The 24,477-nt window shown below is 42.6% G+C and overlaps 1 protein-coding gene across 1 annotated transcript in view; it reads right to left on the bottom strand.

Moving 5' to 3' along the window:
- Positions 1 to 24,477, bottom strand: part of LOC123518637 (E3 ubiquitin-protein ligase listerin-like) — a 34,206-nt gene that overhangs the window by 3,057 nt on the left and 6,672 nt on the right. The window contains exons 8-23 of the mRNA XM_045279553.1: positions 13,940 to 14,145; positions 12,574 to 12,733; positions 11,483 to 12,424; positions 10,970 to 11,204; positions 10,626 to 10,756; positions 8,777 to 9,826; positions 8,133 to 8,251; positions 6,913 to 7,051; positions 5,942 to 6,177; positions 5,222 to 5,387; positions 4,040 to 4,313; positions 3,041 to 3,222; positions 2,546 to 2,737; positions 2,136 to 2,299; positions 1,445 to 1,602; positions 757 to 974 (exon numbers count right to left, since the gene is read on the bottom strand). Of these exons, the coding sequence (XP_045135488.1) occupies positions 757 to 974; positions 1,445 to 1,602; positions 2,136 to 2,299; positions 2,546 to 2,737; positions 3,041 to 3,222; positions 4,040 to 4,313; positions 5,222 to 5,387; positions 5,942 to 6,177; positions 6,913 to 7,051; positions 8,133 to 8,251; positions 8,777 to 9,826; positions 10,626 to 10,756; positions 10,970 to 11,204; positions 11,483 to 12,424; positions 12,574 to 12,733; positions 13,940 to 14,145 (4,572 nt within the window). The remainder of the gene's footprint in view (positions 1 to 756; positions 975 to 1,444; positions 1,603 to 2,135; positions 2,300 to 2,545; positions 2,738 to 3,040; positions 3,223 to 4,039; positions 4,314 to 5,221; positions 5,388 to 5,941; positions 6,178 to 6,912; positions 7,052 to 8,132; positions 8,252 to 8,776; positions 9,827 to 10,625; positions 10,757 to 10,969; positions 11,205 to 11,482; positions 12,425 to 12,573; positions 12,734 to 13,939; positions 14,146 to 24,477) is intronic.

Raw genomic sequence — 24,477 nt, 5'->3', positions numbered from 1 at the left:
AAACCATTTGAAAACACTCTTATACACAAAAAAATATCTCAAAAACAAGCAAAATTTTCCTAGAGACATGCACACACACCCACACACCCCTAATAACCACAAACAATTTTCTTCACCAAAATACTCAGAAACATAAAGAAAACACACATAAAGGAGACAAATCACAAAGAAATATTCCCACAACTTGTAAAACTCACAAAAAAATCAAATTCACTTACAATAAACCAAAAAAGTGTGAATTTTCCTCCTAATCACCCTGAAACTTCCCAAAATTACCTCAAAACATAATTCATCCTCACAGAAACACCTAAAACAACAGGAAAAAAAAAAATACCACCCAAAACAGATAAAAAACTGAATTTCTTTCAAAACTCCCAAAAACAGGTCTCTCTTGAAACATATACAAAATACAGACATCCCACTCCCATCCAAATTCCCTCCACCCACAAAAAAAATGAATAAATAAATAAATAAATAAAATAAAATAAAAAATAAAATAAAATAATAATAATAATAATGAAAAGAAATCCAACCCCTAAAACACTCATAACAAACAACTGTCTTCCAAAACACCACAAAAACACCTCAAAAGACTGAAAAAATATTGTATTCTACACCTAACCAACCAAAAAAACTCAATGAAAGCCATAAGAAAACTCCTAAAAATGCACCTGTCCACTCCCACACCACCCAAAATTAAAAATAAATAAATAAAAAAAAGAAATAAAATAAAACAGAAACAAAACAACAACTCACAGTCATATTGTCCAGGGCAGCAGAGGAAGTACTAATGGCTGCCATCTCCTGCTGGATAAGGACTGGGGACACAAAGGTGGCAGTGAAGGTGTCCACACACACCATGCAGGGCCGCTCCAATCCCAGGAACCATTGCCGCACCAGAGCCGGCACACCAGACAATGCACTGTAGTAAACCTGGCAGGCCAAGTGTGGTGCGAACTGTGACGCTGATATGGCTGTGGGAGAGAGAGAGAGAGAGAGAGAGAGAGAGAGAGAGAGAGAGAGAGAGAGAGAGAGAGAGAGAGAGAGAGAGAGAGAGAGAGAGAGAGAGAGAGAATGTGAGTTTGGGAGAAAAGGTTTTTACATATTTTTTTTTCTATATAAGAGGGTAAAACTCTTAAAGGGTAAAAAAAATATCAAACAATAAAGCCTACTGAGATATACATGTTTATATTAACTACTATACTACTACTATTTTCATTACTATTACTACAATTACTACCACCACCACTACTACTACTACACCTTTTACTACTACTTAAAACATGCTTTGTACTACTAATAATACCTTTCTTACTACAATATGCTTCATACCACTAATATCATTATTATTATCATTACTATTGCAATGTCTCTTATCATTACTACTACTACTACTACTTCTTCCTACCACCACTGCGACTGTTACTACCTACTATTTTCTCACCTGTGGGCGTGATAATTACAGGTGTGTTGAAGAAGGTACCATTTGTTTTGTCATCACCACCACTGCCACCACCAACACCACCACCTCCTTCAATCATTGGCTTAAGTGGCATGAGGGAGAATAAATTGTCGAGGAGTGATGGAATGTAGCCCTTATCTCTGTTGGGAGAAAGTGAGAGGGGGGAATTATTATTATTTTTGTAACCAGTATAAACAGTTGAATGGGAGTGAGCATAACTGTCTTGGTATTCATATAACTTTTTTTTTTTTTTTATTTTAGGGAGAATTATTATTGTTTGTGAAACCTTCATAAACAGTTAAATGGGAGTAATTATAATTGTCTTCATATTAATAACATCTATTTTTTTTTTTTCTTCCTTATTTCAGAGACACTGGCTAAGGACAACAAGAGAGTAAAAACTCCCACTGAGGTGCCAGCTCCCAAAAGACAGGTCAAGAGAATCATCCAAAATTGAAGAACTGTCTAAAAGCCTCCTTTCTGAAAGAGTTCAAGTCACAGGAAGGAGTAAATACAGCAAGCAGAATTCCAGACCTTGCCAGAAAAAAGGATAAATGACTGAGAATACTAGTTAATCTTACATCAGTGAAGTAGACATAGGAAGGAGGAAATATAGAAACAGACACTACTACTACAACTATTATTACTATTACTACTACTATTACACACTGACCTGAGGAAGGCACAGTACTGGTGCTGGTTAGGGTCGGAGGTCAGGGTGAGAGCATGAAACGTCAACTTCCAGCCTAACATGTAACCAACCACGCTTGGGAACTGTGGGGAGTGGGGCGGCAACTCTCCCCCAGTCCCCCACTGCCCGACTGTCCCCTCCTTCACCTGTTGGGGATAGGGAAGAGGGGAGAGAGAGAGAGAGAGAGAGAGAGAGAGAGAGAGAGAGAGAGAGAGAGAGAGAGAGAGAGAGAGAGAGAGAGAGAGAGAGAGAGAGAGAGAGAGAGAGAGAGAGAGAGTAAACAAACACATAGACAGATAGATATACATATAGATAGATAGATAGATAGATACGTAGACTGAGAGATGGATAAATGTACACACTCTCATACACACCCATTCATTCTCTCTCACCTCTCCCAGTATCCACATAAGGGTGCGAGGTAATGGCCTGACTGGCAACTCGCCCTCCTCTGTGATTGGCTGCTGTCTGCCATCCCAGGAGCCAATGAGAGCTGGCATGGCTGTGTGTAGCAAAGTATAGGCCGCCCCCTGGCAAGCTGGTTGGGGTGAAGCCAGCAAGGAAACCAGGTGACGGAGAAGGGCCTGGGAAGAGCAGGGGAATGGGGGATTAGAATGGGTGGTGGTAGTGGTGATGGTGGTGATTATAAGAAATTATATACATTTTTTTTTTTATGTACCTATGTCATGTTAGTAAATGATTAAGCAGGAGGAAGAGAGGAAGAAGGAAACATGGTAAGATGGTAAGACATGAGATGATGGCGAAAAAGAACAGAACAAAAAGAAAAAAAACAAGATGAATAAGAACATGAATAAGAAAAGGAAAAAGAAGAAGAAGAAAAAGAAGATACATAAAGAAGGAAGGGGGAGAGAGAGAGAGAGACATACCTCTTCACTTTCGGCCAAATGCAATTCCTCCTCATCTTCCTCCTCCTCTTCTTCCCGGTGGAGGGGAGGCGGAGGGGACAGAGAGTGCTGAGAGAGGTGGACCGGCCCAGCAAACACCACAGCGGAACAAACAGCAGAACACACACCGTGGAGCAGAGTGGAGGGTGTCTGTTTGTATGATCCTGGTGGTGATGGTGGTGGTGGTGGATTAGAAGATAATTCATTTTTCATCTCTTTTATTCTTGAGAGAGAGAGAGAGAGAGAGAGAGAGAGAGAGAGAGAGAGAGAGAGAGAGAGAGAGAGAGAGAGAGAGAGAGAGAGAGAGAGAGAGAGAGAGAGAGAGAGAGAGAGAGAGAGAGAGAGAGAGAGAGAGAGAGAGAGAGAGAGAGAGAGAGAGAGAGAGAGAGAGAGAGAGAGAGAGAGAGAGAGAGAGAGAGAGAGAGAGAGAGAGAATTCATCATGATCAAGAAACTATTTTCATTTTCATCATCACAATTTTTCACATCACCAAACCTAACCTACTACTAACAATACTACTACTATATCTATTACTACTACCACTACTACTACTATTACTACTATCACTACTACTACCTAAATGAGTAAACTATCCCTTTTAACATCATTTTCAGTAGCGAATCAATAACATCACTACTACCACACACCGTGTAGTGTAGTGGTTAGCACGCTCAACTCACAATCGAGAGGGCCGGGTTTGAATCCCAGAGCGGCGAGGCAAATGGGCAAGCCTCTTAATGTGTAGCCCCTGTTCACCTAGCAGTAAATTGGTACGGGATGTAACTCGAGGGGTTGTGGCCTTGCTTTCCCGGTGTGTGGAGTGTGTTGTGGTCTCAGTTCTACCTGAAAATCGGTCTATGAGCTCTGAGCTCGCTCCGTATTGGAGAAGACTGGCTGGGTGACCAGCAGACAACCGAGGTAAAAAAAAAAAAAAAAACTACTCCTACTACCAACACTATAACAATAACAGTCAAAACTTACCTGCCAAGCCAACAAATATACTGATCAGCGAATTGAATAAAGGTGGGGCAAAGAATTCTATCCAATCCTCATACAACTTTGGTGGACAAGATGACAAGGAGGTGGAGGAGACAGAGGAGGATGAAGAGGCTTGTGTGTCCCCTTGAGCTCCTCCCCCAGCTCCCTTGTCTGACCTCTGCAGCGCCTCCAAATTTCTCATGAGGTCAGCGACAGCCTTGACACAACTGCAGACGAAATAGGTGAAGGTTCCTGCCACTGTCTCCTCTTGTATGCTCTGTAAGGTCAAAACAGGTTACAGTGTCAAAAGGAATTATGCAAAATTGATCTTTAGGTGTCCTTGGTCAAGAGAAAAGGCCACATAAGGTAATGAGGAAACTGAAATAAACACACACACACACACACAACCTTTCAAAGTCTCCTAACAACTCCAAAGATTGTCAAGCTTTTACAAAGGAAACTAATACTTGTTCATGCACCTACACAGATAACTCACTAAACCATACTTTAACTTAGTGGCTTATACCAACTGGATCATAAGTAGTCAGGTCACATTGATAAACAAAGGATAGGTAGAGTTGGGGAAGGCATACCAAAGTGAAGTATTATATGAGGAGAGTGGTATATAAAGGTGAGTGACAGCAAGATAGGAGGATTGGGAGTATGTAAAGGAAGGGGAGTGCAGACAGTAAAGGGAAATGATAAAGAGGAAAAGTTGGAGAGGACTGAGTAAAGGAATAGAGAGAACAGATGAAAAAATTGGAAGATTAGAAAGAGAGGAAGTAATGAAAAGGGAAGTAGAGAAGTGTAGATTTAAAGGAGAGGCATTTAGAGGCAGTGAAGGCCTAACAATACACACACACATATGACCACACACACACACACACACACACACACACACACACACACTTGTAAGGATATCTGAAGACCCTACAGGAGTAAAACACACCTGCAAACACCAATAAAACACCACTAAACACACATACTGACTCTAAAACAACGAAACACACCTACATACACAAATACACCCTCTACATACATACACACGGTGACTCCTTAAACACAAACACACAAATTCACACACTTGAAAAGACATTTATAAAGCCCTTATAACAAAATAACAAAAAAAAACTATTAAATATACAATAAAAACCCAACAACATATGAAAACAAACCTATACACACCTGCATTGACTCCTGAAGACTCTGTACCCAGGAGGACAGACAGCACAGCACCAGGTCCCACTCTGCTGCTGTGAGTCGGGCAGCGTGGTGCGACACAGCCACTGACACACAGCGCACCACAGCACAAGTCACAGCAAGGTCCTCCCATGCTACGCCATGCAGGTCCCTGTGGTGATTATTTTTAAAGGATGGTCTTAATTTTTGCAGGTTTTTTCTAAGGGAGTATAAATTTTGGGGAGATTTTCAAGGGGAATATTTCACAAAGAGAATATTAGTTTTTGAGGGTCTCTGTAGCTGATACTTCATTTTTTAAGGTTATTCAAAGAGAGTGTTGATTTTCAAGGGACTTTGTAAGTAATTTTCATTATTCTTTTAGGGTTTTTCAAAGAGAAACTTTTTTTTTTGCTTTGTTTTTTAAGGTTCCATGTGTTCTTTGTTTTGTTTTTGTTTTTGAAAGGTGTAACATTTCAGGTGGTCCTTTTTTTTTTCCCTAAAGAGGGTCTCCATTTAATTTTTTTTATTTTTTTATTAAATGGGGATATATTTTTAAAGAGATTTCTGCAAATTCTAAGTCTTAAAGGGCTGATGATATTGTAGCAGCTTTTTTGCAGTTTAGTTTTGGTTTAAATTTACTTTTTATTCTTGGTCACACACACACACACACACACACACACACACACACACAAAATAAAAACAAATAAATGAGAAAATAAAACATACTCAGCAAACAGGAAAACACCATCTGCCTTTTCTCTCCACTGGAAGAAAACAGTGAAAATGGAGGAAAGCGTCTCTCCAACTCCCGGTGTATCAGAGGGGAGGAGGGAGAGGATGGAGGAAAGAATGGAGAGGCACGGAGGAGCAGAGAAAGGTTCCTCTACCAAACTGGAGAGACATGCAATTTCCTCCTCCATCAGTTCTTGCAGCTGAGATTGAGGGAGGAGAGACAATAGGACCTGTGGAAAGATACACAAATTAAGTTGTATCAGGTTAGGTTAAATGATTGATGGATATATACATACATACATGGATAAAGATTGAATGATATATACAGATAGACAGATAGACTGAATGACAGACTAATATGAAGGGATAGATCAACAGACTGATATATCAAGGAACACTGGACAGAGAGATGTATTTATTGATGGATGGTTTGAAAAGATAGACACACGGAGAAATTTATAGATGATAGATAGGTAGAATGAGGGTTTTACTAAATTTACATTAGTTAAGAGACTGGACAGAAATCTTCAGATGGTGAAAAAAAAGGCAGACTAACAGATGAATGGATAAATTACAAGATTAATAAATTAATAGAAGAAGCAAAACTATTATTATTATTATTATCATTATTATTATTAGTGTCAATGTTTCACACCAAATTCTCTCTCTCTCTCTCTCTCTCCTTAACCAAACATACTCAAACCAAACCAAACACAATCTTTTGTAACTCAGCCTAAGAAAACAAAACCAAGCCTGAACAAACTTAACTAACCCAATCTAACGAAACCTAACTTTTTATATCCAAATCAGAGCTAACCTATCCTAACTAAACAAGCCTTCCCAAACCAAACCAAATTTAACCTACCCCAACTAACATGACTAAATGTAACCTAATCTATCCTAATATAACAATACAACTAAATAACAAAACAAGCTTCATTTAACCTAACTTGACCTAAGCTGACCTGTTTAGTGGCTGCATGTCCCAGGGCATCAGAGTCAAGTCCCTGCAGAAGTCGGGTGGCATTAATCTCCTGTGGCTCCAGCCATCGAGTCAGCAGCTGGTTCAGAGTCACACACCACGCGCTGCTGCCTTCACTGCATCTGTGGCAGAACAGAATATAAAAACAGAAAGGAACACAAGGATTGCTGCAGGAAGTCACCCCTCTCAATAGTACTTTGGTCCCAGACAATGCTCTTAGAAGTTCTAGAATTACATCTAAGAGCAACTTTTATTTTCAAAGTAAAAGTTACTCCTAACAGTAGAAATGCTGTTAAGGTAGTGGCTCTTCTGAATGTAACAACATTATTTCATGAGATATACTGTGATACTTTATTCTTACAAGTTATTCTTGAATATATATAAATAGTTGTACAGTACACTGTTTTTGAGTATCATTAAGACCAATGTGAAAATTTCAGAGACGTAGATAATTTTGTTGATAATTCTTCTTGTTGCTGTAAAATGCTACTCATCTCAGGATAGACACTGAGGATGCCAGCAAGGTCAAACATGGAAGAAAGTAGTGTAGGTATAAAATAATACTCCTTGTAAAACTCACAGAGTAAAGAAAAAAGATGATAAAGGATAAATATGAACTAAGAGTGAAGTCCAAGCAAATGAAAGTTGTATGTTGTTGCCAATTTACATTGAGTACACATACATACACTATATATTCATTCTTAGCTTTCATACACTTTGGAGGCACTTCTGGGAGAGAACTGATAAGTTTGAAGGTCCTTTTATAAGTTAGGCACAATTTTGAAAGCAAATTTTACCTTGAATATACATTTTAGCCATAAAGTGTTCATCAGTACAGGGGCAGACCTACTTGTGGTAGCCCCTGTAAGAAGCATACATGTAACAGCAATACTGGTAGTAAAGTATTGGACATAAACAAATTGATCCATCTCCATCTCTGTCTCTTATCTGTCTCTGGTCTGCTTAGCTATGCAGACATAAACAAATCTACACATTTCTCTCTATCACTATCTCTCACTTGCTCAATTATACAAGACAAACAAATCTCTCTCTCTTATTTGACTGCTGAAACCTTGGCACATGAAATAAATACAACTTTCTTTACATCTCTCTACATCTCTCATACCTGCTTATCTATACAAGATAAATACATCACAACAAACAGATCTATCTTATATCTCTCCACCTATCTCTATCTCTTACCTGTCTCTGGTTTGCTTGGCTATCAATCGCTTGTTTCCCAGATTAAGGCGGGCAAGAAGTCTCTGTGAGTTGGACAAAAGTAATCTAACACCATCTTGTATGTCCGAACTGACGCCAGACTGTGTGCAGAGAAGGCATGGTATTAGTGATCTTGGTGGCACAGGCAGAGACATACACATATACATACACACACACACACACACACAGACTGACTATGAGGAAAGAACTTGTTTTAGAAAGACAGACAGATACATAGACACTTACACAGTAAGATACAACAAAATCAGATAAACATTTAGAGAAACACATACATTATCTCTTTCTCTTTTTAACACAAACTTGTGAAACAGAAAAAAAAATAAATAAATAAAAAAAAAATATATATATATATATATATATATAAAATATAACAAACTACACACACACACACTCTTTCCTTTCTTCATCACACATATGCATCCGAGAGAGAGAGAGAGAGAGAGAGAGAGAGAGAGAGAGAGAGAGAGAGAGAGAGAGAGAGAGAGAGAGAGAGAGAGAGAGAGAGAGAGAGAGAGAGAACCACAAACAACTAAACCACATACAGAAATGCACACACTATCTTCTCTCTGTCTCTGTCTTACACACGCAAATACATGAACACTCACCCTGCAGCCCAGAGCCAGCATGTGTCCCAGCATCACTCTTGCAGAGCACGCAGAATGCAAAACATGTACAAACAAATGCGTGTATTTTCCTAAAGACACGTCCCCCTCTTCCCCATCTTCACACAGGCCTAGCAGAACACGGCAGGTAAACAGTGCTGTCCTGTGGTGTCCATGGTGCCAAACAGTGCCATGAGCCATCAGTTTAGGGAAGGGAAACTCTCTAAATGCCATGGCACCCTTGAAGATCGATGGTGCCACATACAGAGAGCTGATGGCACTCTCTAGTTCCGACCACTGGCCCTCAACAGGCATCACATGTTCTAGTAATGCTTGTACATTTGTGGCATCTAGCGCCAATGATGGGATAGTGTCAGGGAGAGTGGCACAGAGATTAGTGTTAATTCTTGAGGTTTTAGGATAATTTTTGTTTGTTTCAGTGTCAATTTGGAATGCTTCAGAGCTAGTTTTTGAGGCACCATTATCAGAAATAGTAGTATCAGAGCCAATAGCTTCATTTCTCTTAGTTTCAGATTTTGAAGTGTTAATGTCAATAGCTTCCGTATTGCTAGTAACAGTGCCAGAAATTGCAGTACCAGTGTTGATATTCTCAGTTTCACTATTTTTATTACCAGTTTTTGACCTATCAGTGTCCAAATCTTGATTCCTGCTAATGCCAATCTCTGCTTCATTGCAAGTACCAGTTTTCACATTATTAATGCCATCAGCATCACCACCATCATCACGCTGACTCAACACAAGAAGGTCAAGGGTCAAGCTAGCAAGAAACGAAGCAAGTTTGTATGTACAGGAACCGCTTATGACCTTTTCTCTTATACACCTCAGTGCCTCAGCTAAAGGACTGGCACTCTCTGACACTTTCTCACCCTCTGTGGCATTGTTTTTACATGTGACACTTGCTCGAATGGCTCTTAGGTAAATGCCTCTAAAAATTGCAGCCCTAGCACTGTCATGGCTCTCACAAAGGGCTTGGAGTAGTGCTGAGATGAATTCTGCAGCACCTTTTGATTTCCAGCTCGCATGTATTGGGTTCTGAAAAGCAATAATGATAAATAAATTGAAAAGTAACAAGAGGTAGAAAAAATAAAGTAAAAGTAATAATCATGAATGAAAAAAAAGTTAATAAATAAAACAATAATAATAGAATAAGGTTCTGATATAGTAAGGATAAATAAATGAATAATAAATGAGAAATAGTAAAAATTAAGATAAAAGATAAATAATATAGAATAATACATAATGATATATAAATGAGGTGGAAAATAACGATGGTGAGAAACAAAGAATTTTTCATAACTTTTTTGTCTTGTAATTATTATCATCAATATTATCATTACTATCATTATTACTATTATCATTATTATTATTATAGTTTCAGGATATAATTGTAGATTTGTATGACTATTAAATGTTGTTGGTCTACTACTAGTACTTCTACTACTACTACACTATTACTACTACTGCTACCACCACTACTACTATTACTGCTACTAGGTACTACTACTATTATGAGTACTATTAATATCAATATTACTTTACCTCTCTATAACCACTACCATCATAACTATTACTATTAATACTATTAATAATATCTCTATTATCATTATTTCTCTACTAGCAGTACAATTTATAATGAATATAATAACAGCAATAATAGAAATAATAATAATAATAATAATAATAATAATAATAATAATAATAATAATAATAATAATAATAATAATAATAATAATAATAATAATAATAATAATAATAGTAATAATACCATTACTATTACCTATACACCACCACCACTACTACTACTACTACTACTACTACTACTACTACTTACAATCTCTGCCACACAGCCTGCCAACTCCAACATCTCCTCTCCATCTCCGTCCAATCTGCTGCAAATCTTTTTCAATTTCCGTCCAACTAGTCTTAGGATTTCAGAGACAGTTTCCACGGCAACCACTGGACCTGTTATTGTTATTTCTGTTGTTATTACTGTTATTGTTACTAATACTACTACAACTACTATCATTATCTCTATTTTCATTGTTATTTTTAATTACTACTTTATCTGTCAATCTATCCAATAATCTTTTGCATACATATTTTGCATTTATCCATCAATTAGTTCTCTAAATATTTGCCCACCTATAGTATTAATCCATCCATCCATCCACTCACCTCTTCTTCCATGACCTCTCAGCACAAACATGACCAATTTCTTGACCTCTTCTGCTTCTTCAGGTGTCAAACAAGGCTCTTTCTCTCCACTGGCTGGTTCAAAAAGCCTCTCAACCCATAGGAGCACTCGATTTCCCAGCTGAGGTGATAGCAACCAATCATGTCCTGCCTTGTCCTTCTGGTGTAGTCTTGTAATTTTTTCAACCAATAGAAGCAGCGTTTGTGGATGATGGCTCTGTTGGTGGTAGTGAAGGTGGTGGAGGTTAGAGGAGGAGGAAGTGGAGGAGAATAGATGAAAGAAAAAAAGGAGGAGGAGGAGGAGGAGGAGGAGGAGGAGGAGGAGGAGGAGGAGGAGGAGGAGGAGGAGGAGGAGGAGGAGGAGGAGGAGGAGGAGGAACAAAATAAAAAAAATAATAAGGTGAGTAAATAAAAAAGAACATTGAAGAATAAGAAAAGGAGGAAGATAGTCACAATAACAATATAAACAAAAACATTTTTCCCTTCCTTCTTTACCTTCATGGAGAGAAGTACCTCCCTTCTTTCTGCTTCCTCCAGATGACCATACAGGGAGGAAAAAATCTCTACCGTCGACTGGAGAGAAAAAATGGAGGAAACGTCTTTTTCCTCTAAGATTGGCATGATTTTTTTCTCCAATACCTCCCTGGCTGTTACCTCCCTTTCCTCCATTTCCTTTGTTTGTTCCAGCTGGAGGAAAGATTTATAAACCCCAGGACAAGGGAAATATTGCACTATAGATGACAGGAAGGTATAAATGCCATGATTGTCTTGTTTATTGTGGCATCTGTAGGCTAACTGTGCCATGGCAGTATTTGTGACATTTATGAATATCCTCTCCTCCTCATTCTCGTCTTCTTCCTTGTCTTCTTCTTCTTCTTCTTCTTCTTCTTCTTCTTCTCTCTTCTGATCTTTGTTGATTTTTCTTCCTTTTGATTTATTTTTCTCATTCCTCCCCTCTTCATTGATTTTTCTTCCTTTCAATTCATTCTTCTCTTCCTCTTCCTTCTTCTCCATCTCGTCTTCATTTTCCCCCTCCTCCTCTTCTATCTCTCCAGCAAATCGGAGACATTTTTTCACACCAATGAAAGAATCTGGATATCTCAGGATGCGAAGGAAGGAGGAAAGACGTGAAAGTCTCTCCATCCTCTCTTTCTCTACAATTTCTTCCTCCTTTCCCTCCATCAAAATTTTTTCCTCACACATTTTCAAAAACTTCTCCCAGAAAATGGAGAGAAGAGAGGAGGAAGAGAAATTTCCTTCCATTCCTTCCCCTCTCTCCCCATCATCTCCATCTTTCTCTTCTCTAATCTTTCTTCCTTCTCTTTGACTTTCCTCCAGTGTAGAGAGAAGGCGGAGAAACTTTGCTACTTGCGGGTAGAGAGTGGAAGAGGGAAGTGGAGGAGTGGAGATAAAAGATGCCTCCAATAGACCCACAACCTGAAGGAAATGGAGGGAACTTTTTGTTAAAAATAGAGGAAAAATACAAATAAATAAATCAACAAAAAATCAATCAATAAATAAAAATAATAACAATAACAACAATAATTAATAATAAAATAATGCCATCAACTATTCTTTTCACATACCTGGTACTCAAGTAAGGTGTGCCACAGATCACCACAGTCCTCAGTAGCAGTAGCAGTAGAAATGGTAGTAGCAGTCATAATGAACTGCAGGCATTTGAACAGAGCCTGGATCCCCATTCCTGCCCCGCCCCCTCCACCACGCCCTGGAAACCGTACTATTCTGGAATGAGAGAGAGAGAGAGAGAGAGAGAGAGAGAGAGAGAGAGAGTGTTCATTATCATTAACAAACAAGGTAAAGTAAAAGAAAATAAATATATTGAGAGGAAAGACATAGCTAGCATTAGAAAGGTGATCTTTTTAACCTTACAAAGTCTTACACAAGAGGAAGTAGCACCACAAACCACACAATAAAAGACAAAGAAGAGAAAAACATGTCCCAAAAGACTGAACTACAGTAGTTATTTGCTCAATACATAAAGAACAATGAGCGAATGTGGAAACTACTGAAGCATGTCACTCACGTCACACTCAGGTAACATATAAAAAAATGCAAAAATTGATTAAGAACAATAGTAGAGCCCAAGCTAAAAAGAACAAAGTGAATTCAAGCCAGAAAATGGAACCTCAGACCACATTTTTTATTTAAATCTAGTCCTGGAGAAACGTTGGGGATGGACCAAAAGGCATTTATTTAAGAGTACAACAACCGACACCATTAAGGAAAGATTTATAAAATAGAGTATATGTACCAGCAAGTTATATCAAAGCAATCAAAAGTAACGTTGAAAATAATAAAAAGCAGGATCAAGACAGAGAAGAAAGAGGAAAAATGGCTTAAAGTAATCTGTACAGATGTGAAGCATGGGCAACAACCAAGGCACTGGAAAAGCAATAAACAACCAATTAAAATCAAAATACTAAAAACAATAAAAGGAGTAATGAGATGAGATAATATGAGAAATGCAAAACTTTGATGTGGTATTGCAGTGATAGCAATTCTGGATATGATCGAAGAAAGTAAAATGTGTTGGTATGGACATGTGAAGAGGATGGAAGAGAGATACCTGAAGAGAATATTGGAAAGCCCAACTGATGGAAGAAACCTATTGGAAGACCCTTGTGAAATGGATGAAGGGGAACAGAAGACGTATTAGAGAGGAGGAACATCAGCCTGAGGGAAGCAATACACAAAGAAACATACCAAGACAAAGACATGCAGAAAAATTTGGTCCAGAACTGAGGCTAATAAGGATTTTGAGAGAGAGAGAGAGAGAGAGAGAGAGAGAGAGAGAGAGAGAGAGAGAGAGAGAGAGAGAGAGAGAGAGAGAGAGAGAGAGAGAGAGAGAGAGAGAGAGAGAGAGAGAGAGAGAGAGAGAGAGTGAGAGTAATCACTACCAATATTATCAAAGAAACAAATCAAGCTTACCCATTCGACAAAGCACGGCAGAAATTAATATAAAACTTCTTGTCCTCCTCTTCCTCTCCTCCTCTTTTTCCAGCACTGGGGGTGAGAAGGGGGAGAAGGGAGGGCACTAGGTTGTACAGTACACCCCCTGCCCCTCTACACCCCTCCCGAAGGACAGACAGCACCCGGTTAGTGGATGACTTTGCTGCCTTAGCCAATTGCCAGCCCTGAAATGACATGTGTGTTTTTGGAGTGCTTGGTAGAGACAGATAGAGACACACACACACACACACACACACTGTGATGGGCACCGTCTTAATCCCCTTTACTTTATTATATTATTATATGTGAAGCCAATGGCCACCCATCGCGAGCCCCTCGGGCTGTTCTGCTGAGCAGACAACCCCCTCCTTCTTCTCGTTTCTCGTTGCAAGCGGGAGTCAGTACAGAGGTAGCCTTCAGCGGAGATAGACACGCACTCTCGTCGGTCTGGCACAGTGTTAGGGAGATTCGTGTTACTGGGCTTCTCTTGTTACTCGCTAGTCATTGGTCTGGGAGTTGTGCCCTCCTGTTGAGTAGCTGGCTTGTTACTCGGTAGATCGTGGCTGTGTGGGACAACGGGCTTGTTGTCCTAGGAGTGTGGCCAGTTGGCTACATTTCCTGTCGTTCGTCCCTCGTGGTGTGGCGACGCGGAGAGACACGTTTTGTCTCGTCCTGTTTGTTTGTTTGTTGGTGGCCGTGGTCACCAGTGTGTTTGGTGGGCGGCTGTGTGCCTCACCATCTGTTGTGTAGTATCAGTAGTATACTGTTTATAGTAACCAGCCAGTCTTCAGCGGAGGTAGACACGCGCTCTTGGTTTCTGGCACAGGGTGGAGACACGTGTTGCTGGGCTGTTCTTGTTACTCGCTAGTCATTGGTCTGGGAGTTGTGCCCTCCTGTTGAGTAGCTGGCTTGCTACTGGGTAGACCGTGGCTGTGTAGGACAACGGGCTTGTTGTCCTGAGGAAAGTGTAGCCGGTTGGGGCTGCATTTCCTGTTGTGCGTTCGTCCACTCGGGTGTGGCGACGCGGAGGGACGCGTTATTGTTTCATCCGTTGTTGCTGTTGGTGGCTGTGGTCACCAGTGTGTTTTGTTGGGTGGCTGTGTGCCCCACCATCTTTTGTATAGTTTCAGTAGTAAACTGTATTGTAGTGGTAGTAGCCACGCACACTATTGAATGCTGAGAGGCTTCATGTCGGCCAGTAGTGCGTAGTGTTGTCCGCCAGACTTGTCTGCGACGAGTATATAGTAGCTGGTGTCACCCGTAGGTGGTGTCTGGGCTTGTGTGTACATCACCGGATGTGCTGTACACATCATATATTGCAGTAGTAGTAGGCCAGGGATGTCAGTCTAACAGGTGTTAGTAAGCACTTGTTGTAGTAGGATAGTATAGTATATAATATACTGCGCGTTGTTCCGGTCTGTGAGTTATCACAGTCTGTGGACAAGGCGGGTGGAGAGGCATTAATACTTCATAGAGAAGTGGGTGGAATTGTCCTTGTGGGCGGTTTCTCTAGGGGTATTAAGGCCTCGCCCTGTTACACATAACATCTACCATTTATAAATTCTACTTGGTTGGGTACAGGAGGAGAAGGAGTTGCTGAGGAGATTCCCTTACAGTGGGGGAAATTATACACTGTTGGCGACCTTGAAAGAACCTGAGGGTTACGTCGGCTGTGAGTTATAGTAGTGGGGACTCTGTGGAGTGTTTTATAATCCCCACTGTACTGACCGTAACAAAGTTGGCGATTTTGCCAGAATAACAGTCTAGTGAGCTGTAGCAGCTAACCGCAGCCGGGTGACGTACGTAAAACCGTAACAGTGGCGACCTCGCCAGGATAAACCAAGTGCTTTATAGTGTGTAGTGTTATTGTGTGGGGTATTATTACTTATATTATTTTATTGTTTGTGAGAACGAGTCCTGTGAGCACCATGGAGAGAGTTACTGGTCTTTTCACCCCACCAGTGGAGGGTGAGGATGCGAGTGTGAGCCGGCGAGACTCACCACGTGGGTATGATGAGTCGGTGGCCGCGCGTGGGGTCAGTGAGGACGCATTTACTACGTGTCATGATAACGCACGTGGCGGTCCCAGTGAAGGTGATGTGGGATATATTAGCCCTGGCAGAAGTATCGGAAGCAGGAAGGCTCCCGACGATCTAGTCCAGCAAGCAGTATTGCTGATAGTGTCCAGTCAGCTGCCAGACTGGAGGAACTGCGATTGAAGCTGGAAATGAGGAAAATGGAGATAGAAGCAGAAGAGAGGCGAGAGTTAAAGAGACTAGCTGCTGAGAGAGGCTAGAGAAGCGGAAGAAAGACGAGAACTTCAGAGACTAGCAGCAGAGAAGGAGACTAGAGATGGAGATGATGAGATTGGAGATGGAGAGAGAAAGGGCAGATAAAGATAGAGAGTTGGAGTGGGAGAGAACTCGCCATGCAATAAGTACGCCTGGAGTTGTTGGTAGTGTAGGAGGAGGAGGAGAACAGAGTGTTGAGCGTACGTTAGTTCAAAGTCTCCAGCTAGTCCCCGAATTTGATGAGGCTAAGGTGGCTGAATGGTTTGTCCGCTTCGAGAGGAAAGCCAAGGAGTTTGCTTGGTCTCGAGAGAGATGGGTAGGCTTGGTCGCGAATAAACTCAAGGGAAAAGCCTTGGAAGTTTATGATAAAATGTCAGCTGATGATCTGGATGATTATGAGGAGTTTAAGGCTGACATTTTGCGGGCATATGAGCTGCGACCAGAAGCCTATCGCTTGCAATTCAGAGGAAAGAGGAAGCGAGCAAGTGACTCCTACCTCGAGTGTGCTCGTTCACTGGAGCAAGTGTTTGAGAGATGGGTTGCTAGCGAGGGTGTTGACTCTCTCGAGGCTTTGAAGGAGTTAGTAGTTATGGAGCAGTTCATTGATATTGCTGATAAGGAGCTGGTACCTCTGTTGAGGGAGAAGAGGTTTAGGACCTTGAAGGAGGCTGCTACATGGGCTGATGATTATGTGTTGGCCCACCGTCCTGTGCAGCAGCCTGGGAGTTGGAGTCGTAAGGAAGGTGGTCCTAAGGGAGGCCCAGGGAGTGGTGGCAGTTCTTCCTCGGGCTCTCCAGGCCACTTTAGGCGATATACTGGATTCGGCAGTAAGATGGGTTTTGAAAGCCCCAGGCCCCCACCCTCCTTTTTCTGCGAAGGACGGACGGCGGGAAGGCGGCCCCTAGAACGCCCAAGTATGATTCCCAGCCTACGTGCTATCACTGCCGAGGGAAAGGGCATTTTAAGTTCAATTGCCCAAAATTAGTAACAGCTGAAACTCCAAAGTCCTCGCAGAAACCAGTTGCCTTGTTGGTGTGGCCAGATAAAGTTTGTGGTGATGAGTTGACTGCTCCTTCAGGCTTTAGAAGTGAGAAGGCACGGCGTGTGCCTGAGTTGTGTTTGGAGGAGAGAGAGCAGGTTGGCCCACCTGTCCCTCCCCTGTTGCCTGCCCGCTGTTGTTAAGGATAGTGTTGAGACTGTTGAGATTGATGGCACCAAGTATCCCATCACTGTACTGCGTGATACGGGAGCACAGCAGTCAGTGTGCCGAAATGTCACTGGGAAGAAGGTGACATCTAGCAAGGCAGTGTTGTGTCGTGGACTTAACACTGTGGAGGAGTTCGTGACGGCTGAGGTGACGCTGTCATGTCCTCTTGTCACTGCTACGGCGCAGGTAGCAGTGGCAGACGAACTGCCAGTCGCAGGAGTGGACTTCCTGCTTGGGAATGATTTGGCTGGTGGTCGTGTATGGATCCCAACCTCTGATGAGGATGAGGTTGCTGAAGAGTCTGGGCCAGTGGTGCAAGACTCTGTAAATGTTGTTACCCGCTCTCAGGCCCGCTGGGCTGAGAGAGAGCCTGTTACTACCCAGGAGGTTGCTAGCAGCCAGGTGGGATTGACTCCAGATGGGAGTAACAGTGCTGATGTGGTGGAGCCAGTGTTGGGCTCACCATTGAGTTCTGGTGTAGAGGCTGACGGTGACGCGTAGAGTCACTTGTTAATGCACCGGACTCGGCTTTGGGAGTTGTTGCTGAGAGTGAGGACGGAGTGTTGGGTGTAGCTGAGTTGTTTGATGGTTATCCTCACTCTGCAGAGCACTCCGGAGGGAGCACTCGTGCTGAGTCGCTTCCTGGTGTGGAGGCTGAGGGCTCTGATGTTCAGCACAGGCCCCAGCATGATAAGTCAGGCAGTTTGTTGGAAGTTGGCGCCCAGGGTGGGAGACTTCCAGTTCTGCGGGGAGTTGGAGGTTTCTCCCCCTGTGGAGCATCTTGGAGGCAGGGAGCGAGCTGTTCCCTTGCCTGGTGACTGCCTGGCTGGTGGTGATGATCCTTCTGAGGACTCACCGGATCACATGGCAGGAGCGGAGCAGCCTGGGCCAGCTCTCCGTCCTCGATGCCGTGTGGGACGTAGGGTTGCAGCGTTGCCTCAACCCCATGACCCTATAGTCCCCCTTTCTCTTACCCAGCTAGAGCCTGCAGAGCTCATTCGTAGGCAGCAGGAGGACCCGGCGTTGGCCTCCTTCTTTGCTCGAGTGGGTGAGGGAAGTGAGGAGTTGGAGGGCAGGGAGGAGTTTGTCTTGCATCAAGGGGTGTTGTGTCGTAGATGGCAGGAGAGTGACGGTGGTGAACTACTGCAAGTAGTTGTGCCGCAGAAGCTGCGTGAGGCACTTGTGCTGTTGGCACATGAGGGGCCCATGGCTGGACACCTGGGCATCCGAAAGACCGTCGCTCGCCTGCGTCGCAATTTTGGTGGCCCAGCATGTCTGGAGAAGTAGCCACGATTCTTAAGTGCTGCCACACTTGTCAAGTGGTGGGCAAGCCTAATCAGACACCCCCTGTGGCGCCACTCCACCCTATCCCTGCTGTTGATCCTCCCTTCACGAGGGTTTTGATTGATATAGTAGGTCCTCTGCCTACTACCAGGGCTGGTCACAAGTATTTGTTGACCATAATGGATGTTACCACGCGGTATCCTGAAGCAATTCCCCCTGAGAAGCACTCACTCTAAGGTGGTGCTGAAGGCTTTGTTAACCTTCTTTACACACTTTGGATTGCCAGCAGAGCTGCAGTCCGATCAGGGGACCAACTTTACTTCAAAGTTGTTTAAGGATACGATGACTGCGTGGGGGATCAAGCATATTGTGTCCAGTGCTTATCATCCACAGTCTCAGGGAGCCCTGGAGAGACATCATCAAACTCTCAAAACCATGCTCAAGAGTTTCTGCATGGAGAGAGATAAGGATTGGGACGAGGGTGTCCCCTTTGTCTTATTTGCGGTGAGAGAAGCGCCCACTGAGTCCTTGGGTTTCTCACCCAATCAGCTAGTGTTTGGACACCGAGTGCGTGGACCGCTCGACGTAGTTCGGGAGGCTTGGTGTCAGCCGTCGCCTGAGCGCCCTGTCTCACTGCTTAAGAGCCTCATGAGCAGTCGAGAAAGATTAGCCAAGGCATTAGAGGTGGCGCAGGCCCACCTGTGTAAGGCCCAGCAGAGTATGAAGGGGTATTATGACCGAAGGGCCGAGTATCGGAGTTTTGCCCCTGGAGATGAAGTGCTCGTGCTGTTACCACTTCAGGGCCAGCCGCTTGCTGCCCGCTATAGTGGCCCCTATATTATAGAGAAGAAGGTAGGTGACCTCGACTACCTGGTGGTCACTCCTGACCGGCGCAAGAGGGCTCAGCTGTGTCACGTTAACATGCTGAAGCCCTATTTTCGTTCTACTAGCCAGAAGGGCTCTTTTAGTTCTGCCGTGCAAGAGGCATCTTCAGTTTTATTTTTCTGCCGGGAGGGGAGAGGCTCCAGAAGTTATTGGGCCTGAACCTGTTGTTCCTACAGGGCAGTGGGAACGGAATAGCCTCCATCTCTTGAAAGAGAAGGTTGAACATTTAGGGGATCAGCAATATGAGTTGCTTCAGCGGCTGAGAAAGTACTCTTCAGTGTTTATCAGTGTCCCGGGCAGGACACAGTTGATAGAACACGATATTAATGTTGGGGACGAAAAGCCTGTCAAGTGGCCCCCATACAGAGTGAGCCCAGGAGTACAATGTCATAGTCAGACATATAAAAGGAGCAGACAACGTTGTAGCTGATTGTCTGTCCCGGGCCATTCCTTTAATCAGTTCCATGCCTTTTAAAAATTTTGTAAATGTTTTGTTTCCAAAATTTTTTCTTTTAAGGGAGGGCGTGTGATGGGCACCGTCTTAATCCCCTTTACTTTATTATATTATTATATGTGAAGCCTATGGCCACCCATCGCGGGCCCCTCGGGCTGTTCTGCTGAGCAGACAACCCCTCCTTCTTTGTTTCTCGTTGCAAGCGGAGTCAGTACAGAGGTAGCCTTCAGCGGAGATAGACACGCACTCGTCGGTCTGGCACAGTGTTAGGGAGATTCGTGTTACTGGGCTTCTCTTGTTACTCGCTAGTCATTGGTCTGGGAGTTGTGCCCTCCTGTTGAGTAGCTGGCTTGTTACTCGGTAGATCGTGGCTGTGTAGGACAACGGGCTTGTTGTCTAGGAGTGTGGCCAGTTGGGCTACATTTCCTGTCTTGCGTTCGCCCCCTCGTGGTGTGGCGACGCGGAGAGACACGTTACTGTCTCGTCCTGATTGTTTGTTTGTAGGTGACCGTGGTCACCAGTGTGTTTGGTGGGCGGCTGTGTGCCCCACCATCTGTTGTGTAGTTTCAGTAGTATACTGTTTATAGTAACCAGCCAGTCTTCAGCGGAGGTAGACACGTTTCTGGCACAGGGTGGAGACACGTGTGGCTGGGCTGTTCTTGTTACTCGCTAGTCATTGGTCTGGGAGTTGTGCCCTCCTGTTGAGTAGCTGGCTTGCTACTGGGTAGACCGTGGCTGTGTAGGACAACAGGCTTGTTGTCCTGAGGAAAGTGTAGCCGGTTGGGGCTGCATTTCCTGTTGTGCGTTCGTCCACTCGGGTGTGGCGGCGGAGGACGCGTTATTGTTCGTCCCGTTGTTGCTGTTGGTGGCTGTGGTCACCAGTGTGTTTTGTTGGGTGGCTGTGTGCCCCACCATCTTTTGTATAGTTTCAGTAGTAAACTGTATTGTAGTGGTAGTAGCCACGCACATCATTGAAGGCTGAGAGGCTTCATGTCGGCCAGTAGTGCGTAGTTGTTCGCCAGACGTCTCTGCGACGAGTATATAGTGGGTGTCACCCGTAGGTGGTGTCTGGGCTTGTGTGTACATCACCGGGTGTGCTGTACACATCATATATTGCAGTAGTAGTAGGCCAGGGATGTCAGTCTAACAGGTGTTAGTAAGCACTTGTTGTAGTAGGATAGTATAATTATATAATATACCGCGCGCGTTGTTCCGGTCTGTGAGTTATCACAGTCTGTGGACAAGGCGGGTGGAGAGGCATTAATACTTCATAGAGAAGTGGGTGGAATTGTCCTTGTGGGCAGTTTCTCTAGGGCAGTGGTTCCCAACCAGGGGTCCATGGAAGAATTTCAAGGGGTCCATAGAGATTCTACTTATTTTTAAATTTATTATACTGGAATTAGGAGACATGCGGCTCAGAATAAAATTTATACTACTGTTCACAATCCTTAAAACAGAATGCTTAAATGTTAGAATTGCTCTACATTAGCTAACAGTATCAGCGGTGTCAAACTCACGGTCCATGTGACAAATTTGGCCCTTGGGATGGTCATGAGTGGCTCGCGAGATGACAGGAAGATTTATTGCCTCCTTAAATGGCGAGTGTCATGAATATCGTGATATATGAATGAGAGAAAATGAATAAATAACCTTTATTTTATTATGGCAATATTAAGTGCAATAATTAATTCATATTGCAATTTATTGTAATACAGCTATTGCAGCTATTATAAAGGGAAGATGCTTATATAAATGAAAATCACTAATCAGTTTAACGGACCGCAGCACAGAAACTAAGTGATGTATCTCTTTTGAATAATACTATCCAGCGAAGAATCAGGGACATGTCAGGTGATGTGAAAGATCAGATTATTGAAGAGATAAAAGCATCCCCCATTTTTGCTATACAGGTCGATGAATCCACTGATGTAGCAATGGCGTGCCAGCTGTTGGTATACTGCCGATACCTGTTCAAAGGCATAATAAAGGAGAAATTTCTTTGCTGTCAAAATCTTGAAACATCAAGTACGGCCACTGATGTGATGAATGCTGTGTCATCGTTTTTTGACAAGCATGGTTTGAGTTGGAATAATCTTGTTGGAATCACAACTGATGGAGCTCCAGCCATGCTTGGGTCGAGGTCGGGTTTCAAGCAAAAGTAAAATCCAAAGCACCAAATGCAGTTGGTGTGCACTGCTTCATTCATCGGGAGGCTCTGGCTTCTAAATCGCTTCCTTCTGGGCTTCTCACAATTTTCACTGGTATTGTCAAGGTCGTGAACTATGTGAAAAACTCTGCCCTCAACACGAGACTGTTCCAGCAACTGTGTCATGACATGGAATCCGAGCATAGTTCCTTGCTCTTTTATACATCCGTCAGGTGGTTGTCTGCAGGGAGATTTTTGTCCCGCTTCTTCTCTCTTCGCCAGGAAGTTGAAATGTTTCTTGATGTACAGAAAAAATGTGACCTGTTGGAGATATTGAAATCAGAACACTTTGAGCTCCGCCTTGCTTATCTTGTGGACATATTTGAAATCTTCAACCAGCTGAACTTGAGACTCCAAGGAAAGGATTCAAACTTGCTCAGCCACTGTAAGCCGGTTCCTGAATTACTTCTTTTTGGTCCGTTAGGCAGCCAACCAAGCAGTTTGTATCCTGCGCCGTTCCAGAATGCCTTTTTCCATCTGTTTTTTGTCCGCTAGTGAACCAAAGATTGGAACTTTGGTCGAGGCGTTTTGCAAAACATTGGTCAAGTGTCCGGGCGACCAAAGCTACCGCCTTGTATCTTAAATTTCCAAATGTAAAAAGAAGCTAACTGTAATTAAATTCATTTCAGTCTATTTACCATGTCAAATTTTTTTGATGGTACAACAAAGCTTTTCTTATGCTATATTGAGCATACGTTTTAATTTTTGAAGTCTACTGTAGTCGCCTTGTGAGTTCGCGCCAAACATCAACAACAGCCTAATCGACTGGTCACATCTCTACTTCACTGGCTAAATTTGGTAAGTATATGATTAATCTTGTTATCTATATATCATTACATGAATTCTTACTGTGTGCTTCTACTATTAAGAAAGGTAAGTGGACGAATTAAAGGGCAAAACCTATAATATGGAAGGAGTGGAGTAGACTGAAGCCGAGATATCATGTACGTAGCTCATACCCAGGAAAAAAAAAAAAAAAAAAAAAACGACTAAATAAATGAAAATGATCATGAGGCTGTATATTGAGTATATTTGTAGTTTTAAGTTCAAGGCTATTAAGAGGTGACCAGTGAAACAATGGAGGAAAGGTATAAACGGTACCTTGATGAGCTTGCAGGTTAACACTCGATTCTGTGGTGGTCTACACATCAGAAGACATTATTGATGGATTTATTACACATTAGTGAATGGATCCTATTAACGAACCTAATGTAATCTAACCAAGCAAACAATAACCCAGCCAACTTAACCTAACCCACCCAACCTAACTTAACCTAACCAAGGTAACTTAACCAACCTATTTATTGTCATAACTTCTGAAGCATCAATTTGCGATGGAAAATGTCAATATGAAAAAGCGAAAATGTTAGATTGGCAGAAATTAAAACAAACTAAACATATTTTAACCTAACCTCACCTATCCCCCACCCAAATCTAACATACCTATGCCCCTACAACCATTCAAAATGCAGCTAGGTATTCTTCAGACCATTAAAAACTACACTTTTCAGGTACCATGGCTGCATTAGAAGAAATCATAGATGAAGAAATGTATGAAATGGAAGAATTGCGACGGAGTGAGGATTCCACGCATATATAAGATCTTATGGTGTATAATGTAGGTATTGCAAAGTACAAATAGTATGTAAGAATGAATAAACTTAACCATCTACTTTTAATGCTAATCATTATACCTTGTGTGTGTGTGTGTGTGTGTGTGTGTGTGTGTGTGTGTGTGTGTGTGTGTGTGTGTGTGTGTGTGTGTGTGTGTGTGTGTGTGTTATCTACTTTTTGAAAATATGATCATAGTGATGAGTCTGAAAAAAAAAAAAAACTGATTAACAGTGTTGCACATATTGCATTGAACTTCTTGGTAATTGTCTCCCAAGCTTCCTGTTTCTTAGCTATCATGGAGTAATTACCACTTTTATCAAGCACGACGTTGAATTGGTTAATAAGATCAACCACCATGCTTTTCTGTTCGCTGGTTAGCGACGTCAACTTTTCTCTTCCTTGAGACATGTTATCAGCTGATCGAACGAAATTGTTTACGTTTTCACCAGGTTTTCACTCACACGCTTACCAACCACAGCTATGCGGGGCTACCAACCATTCCGACGCTTTATATCCTTTTGGTAAGCCAGACAACTAGGTTGGCAAGCGCTCCAAACACAAAAAGCGGTGTGGAAC

This window comes from Portunus trituberculatus, chromosome 44 (genome assembly GCF_017591435.1).
Source record: "Portunus trituberculatus isolate SZX2019 chromosome 44, ASM1759143v1, whole genome shotgun sequence".
Lineage (NCBI taxonomy): Eukaryota > Metazoa > Arthropoda > Malacostraca > Decapoda > Portunidae > Portunus > Portunus trituberculatus.
Note: the sequence above shows the minus strand (reverse complement) of the source record. Positions and strands in the feature narration are given on the sequence as shown.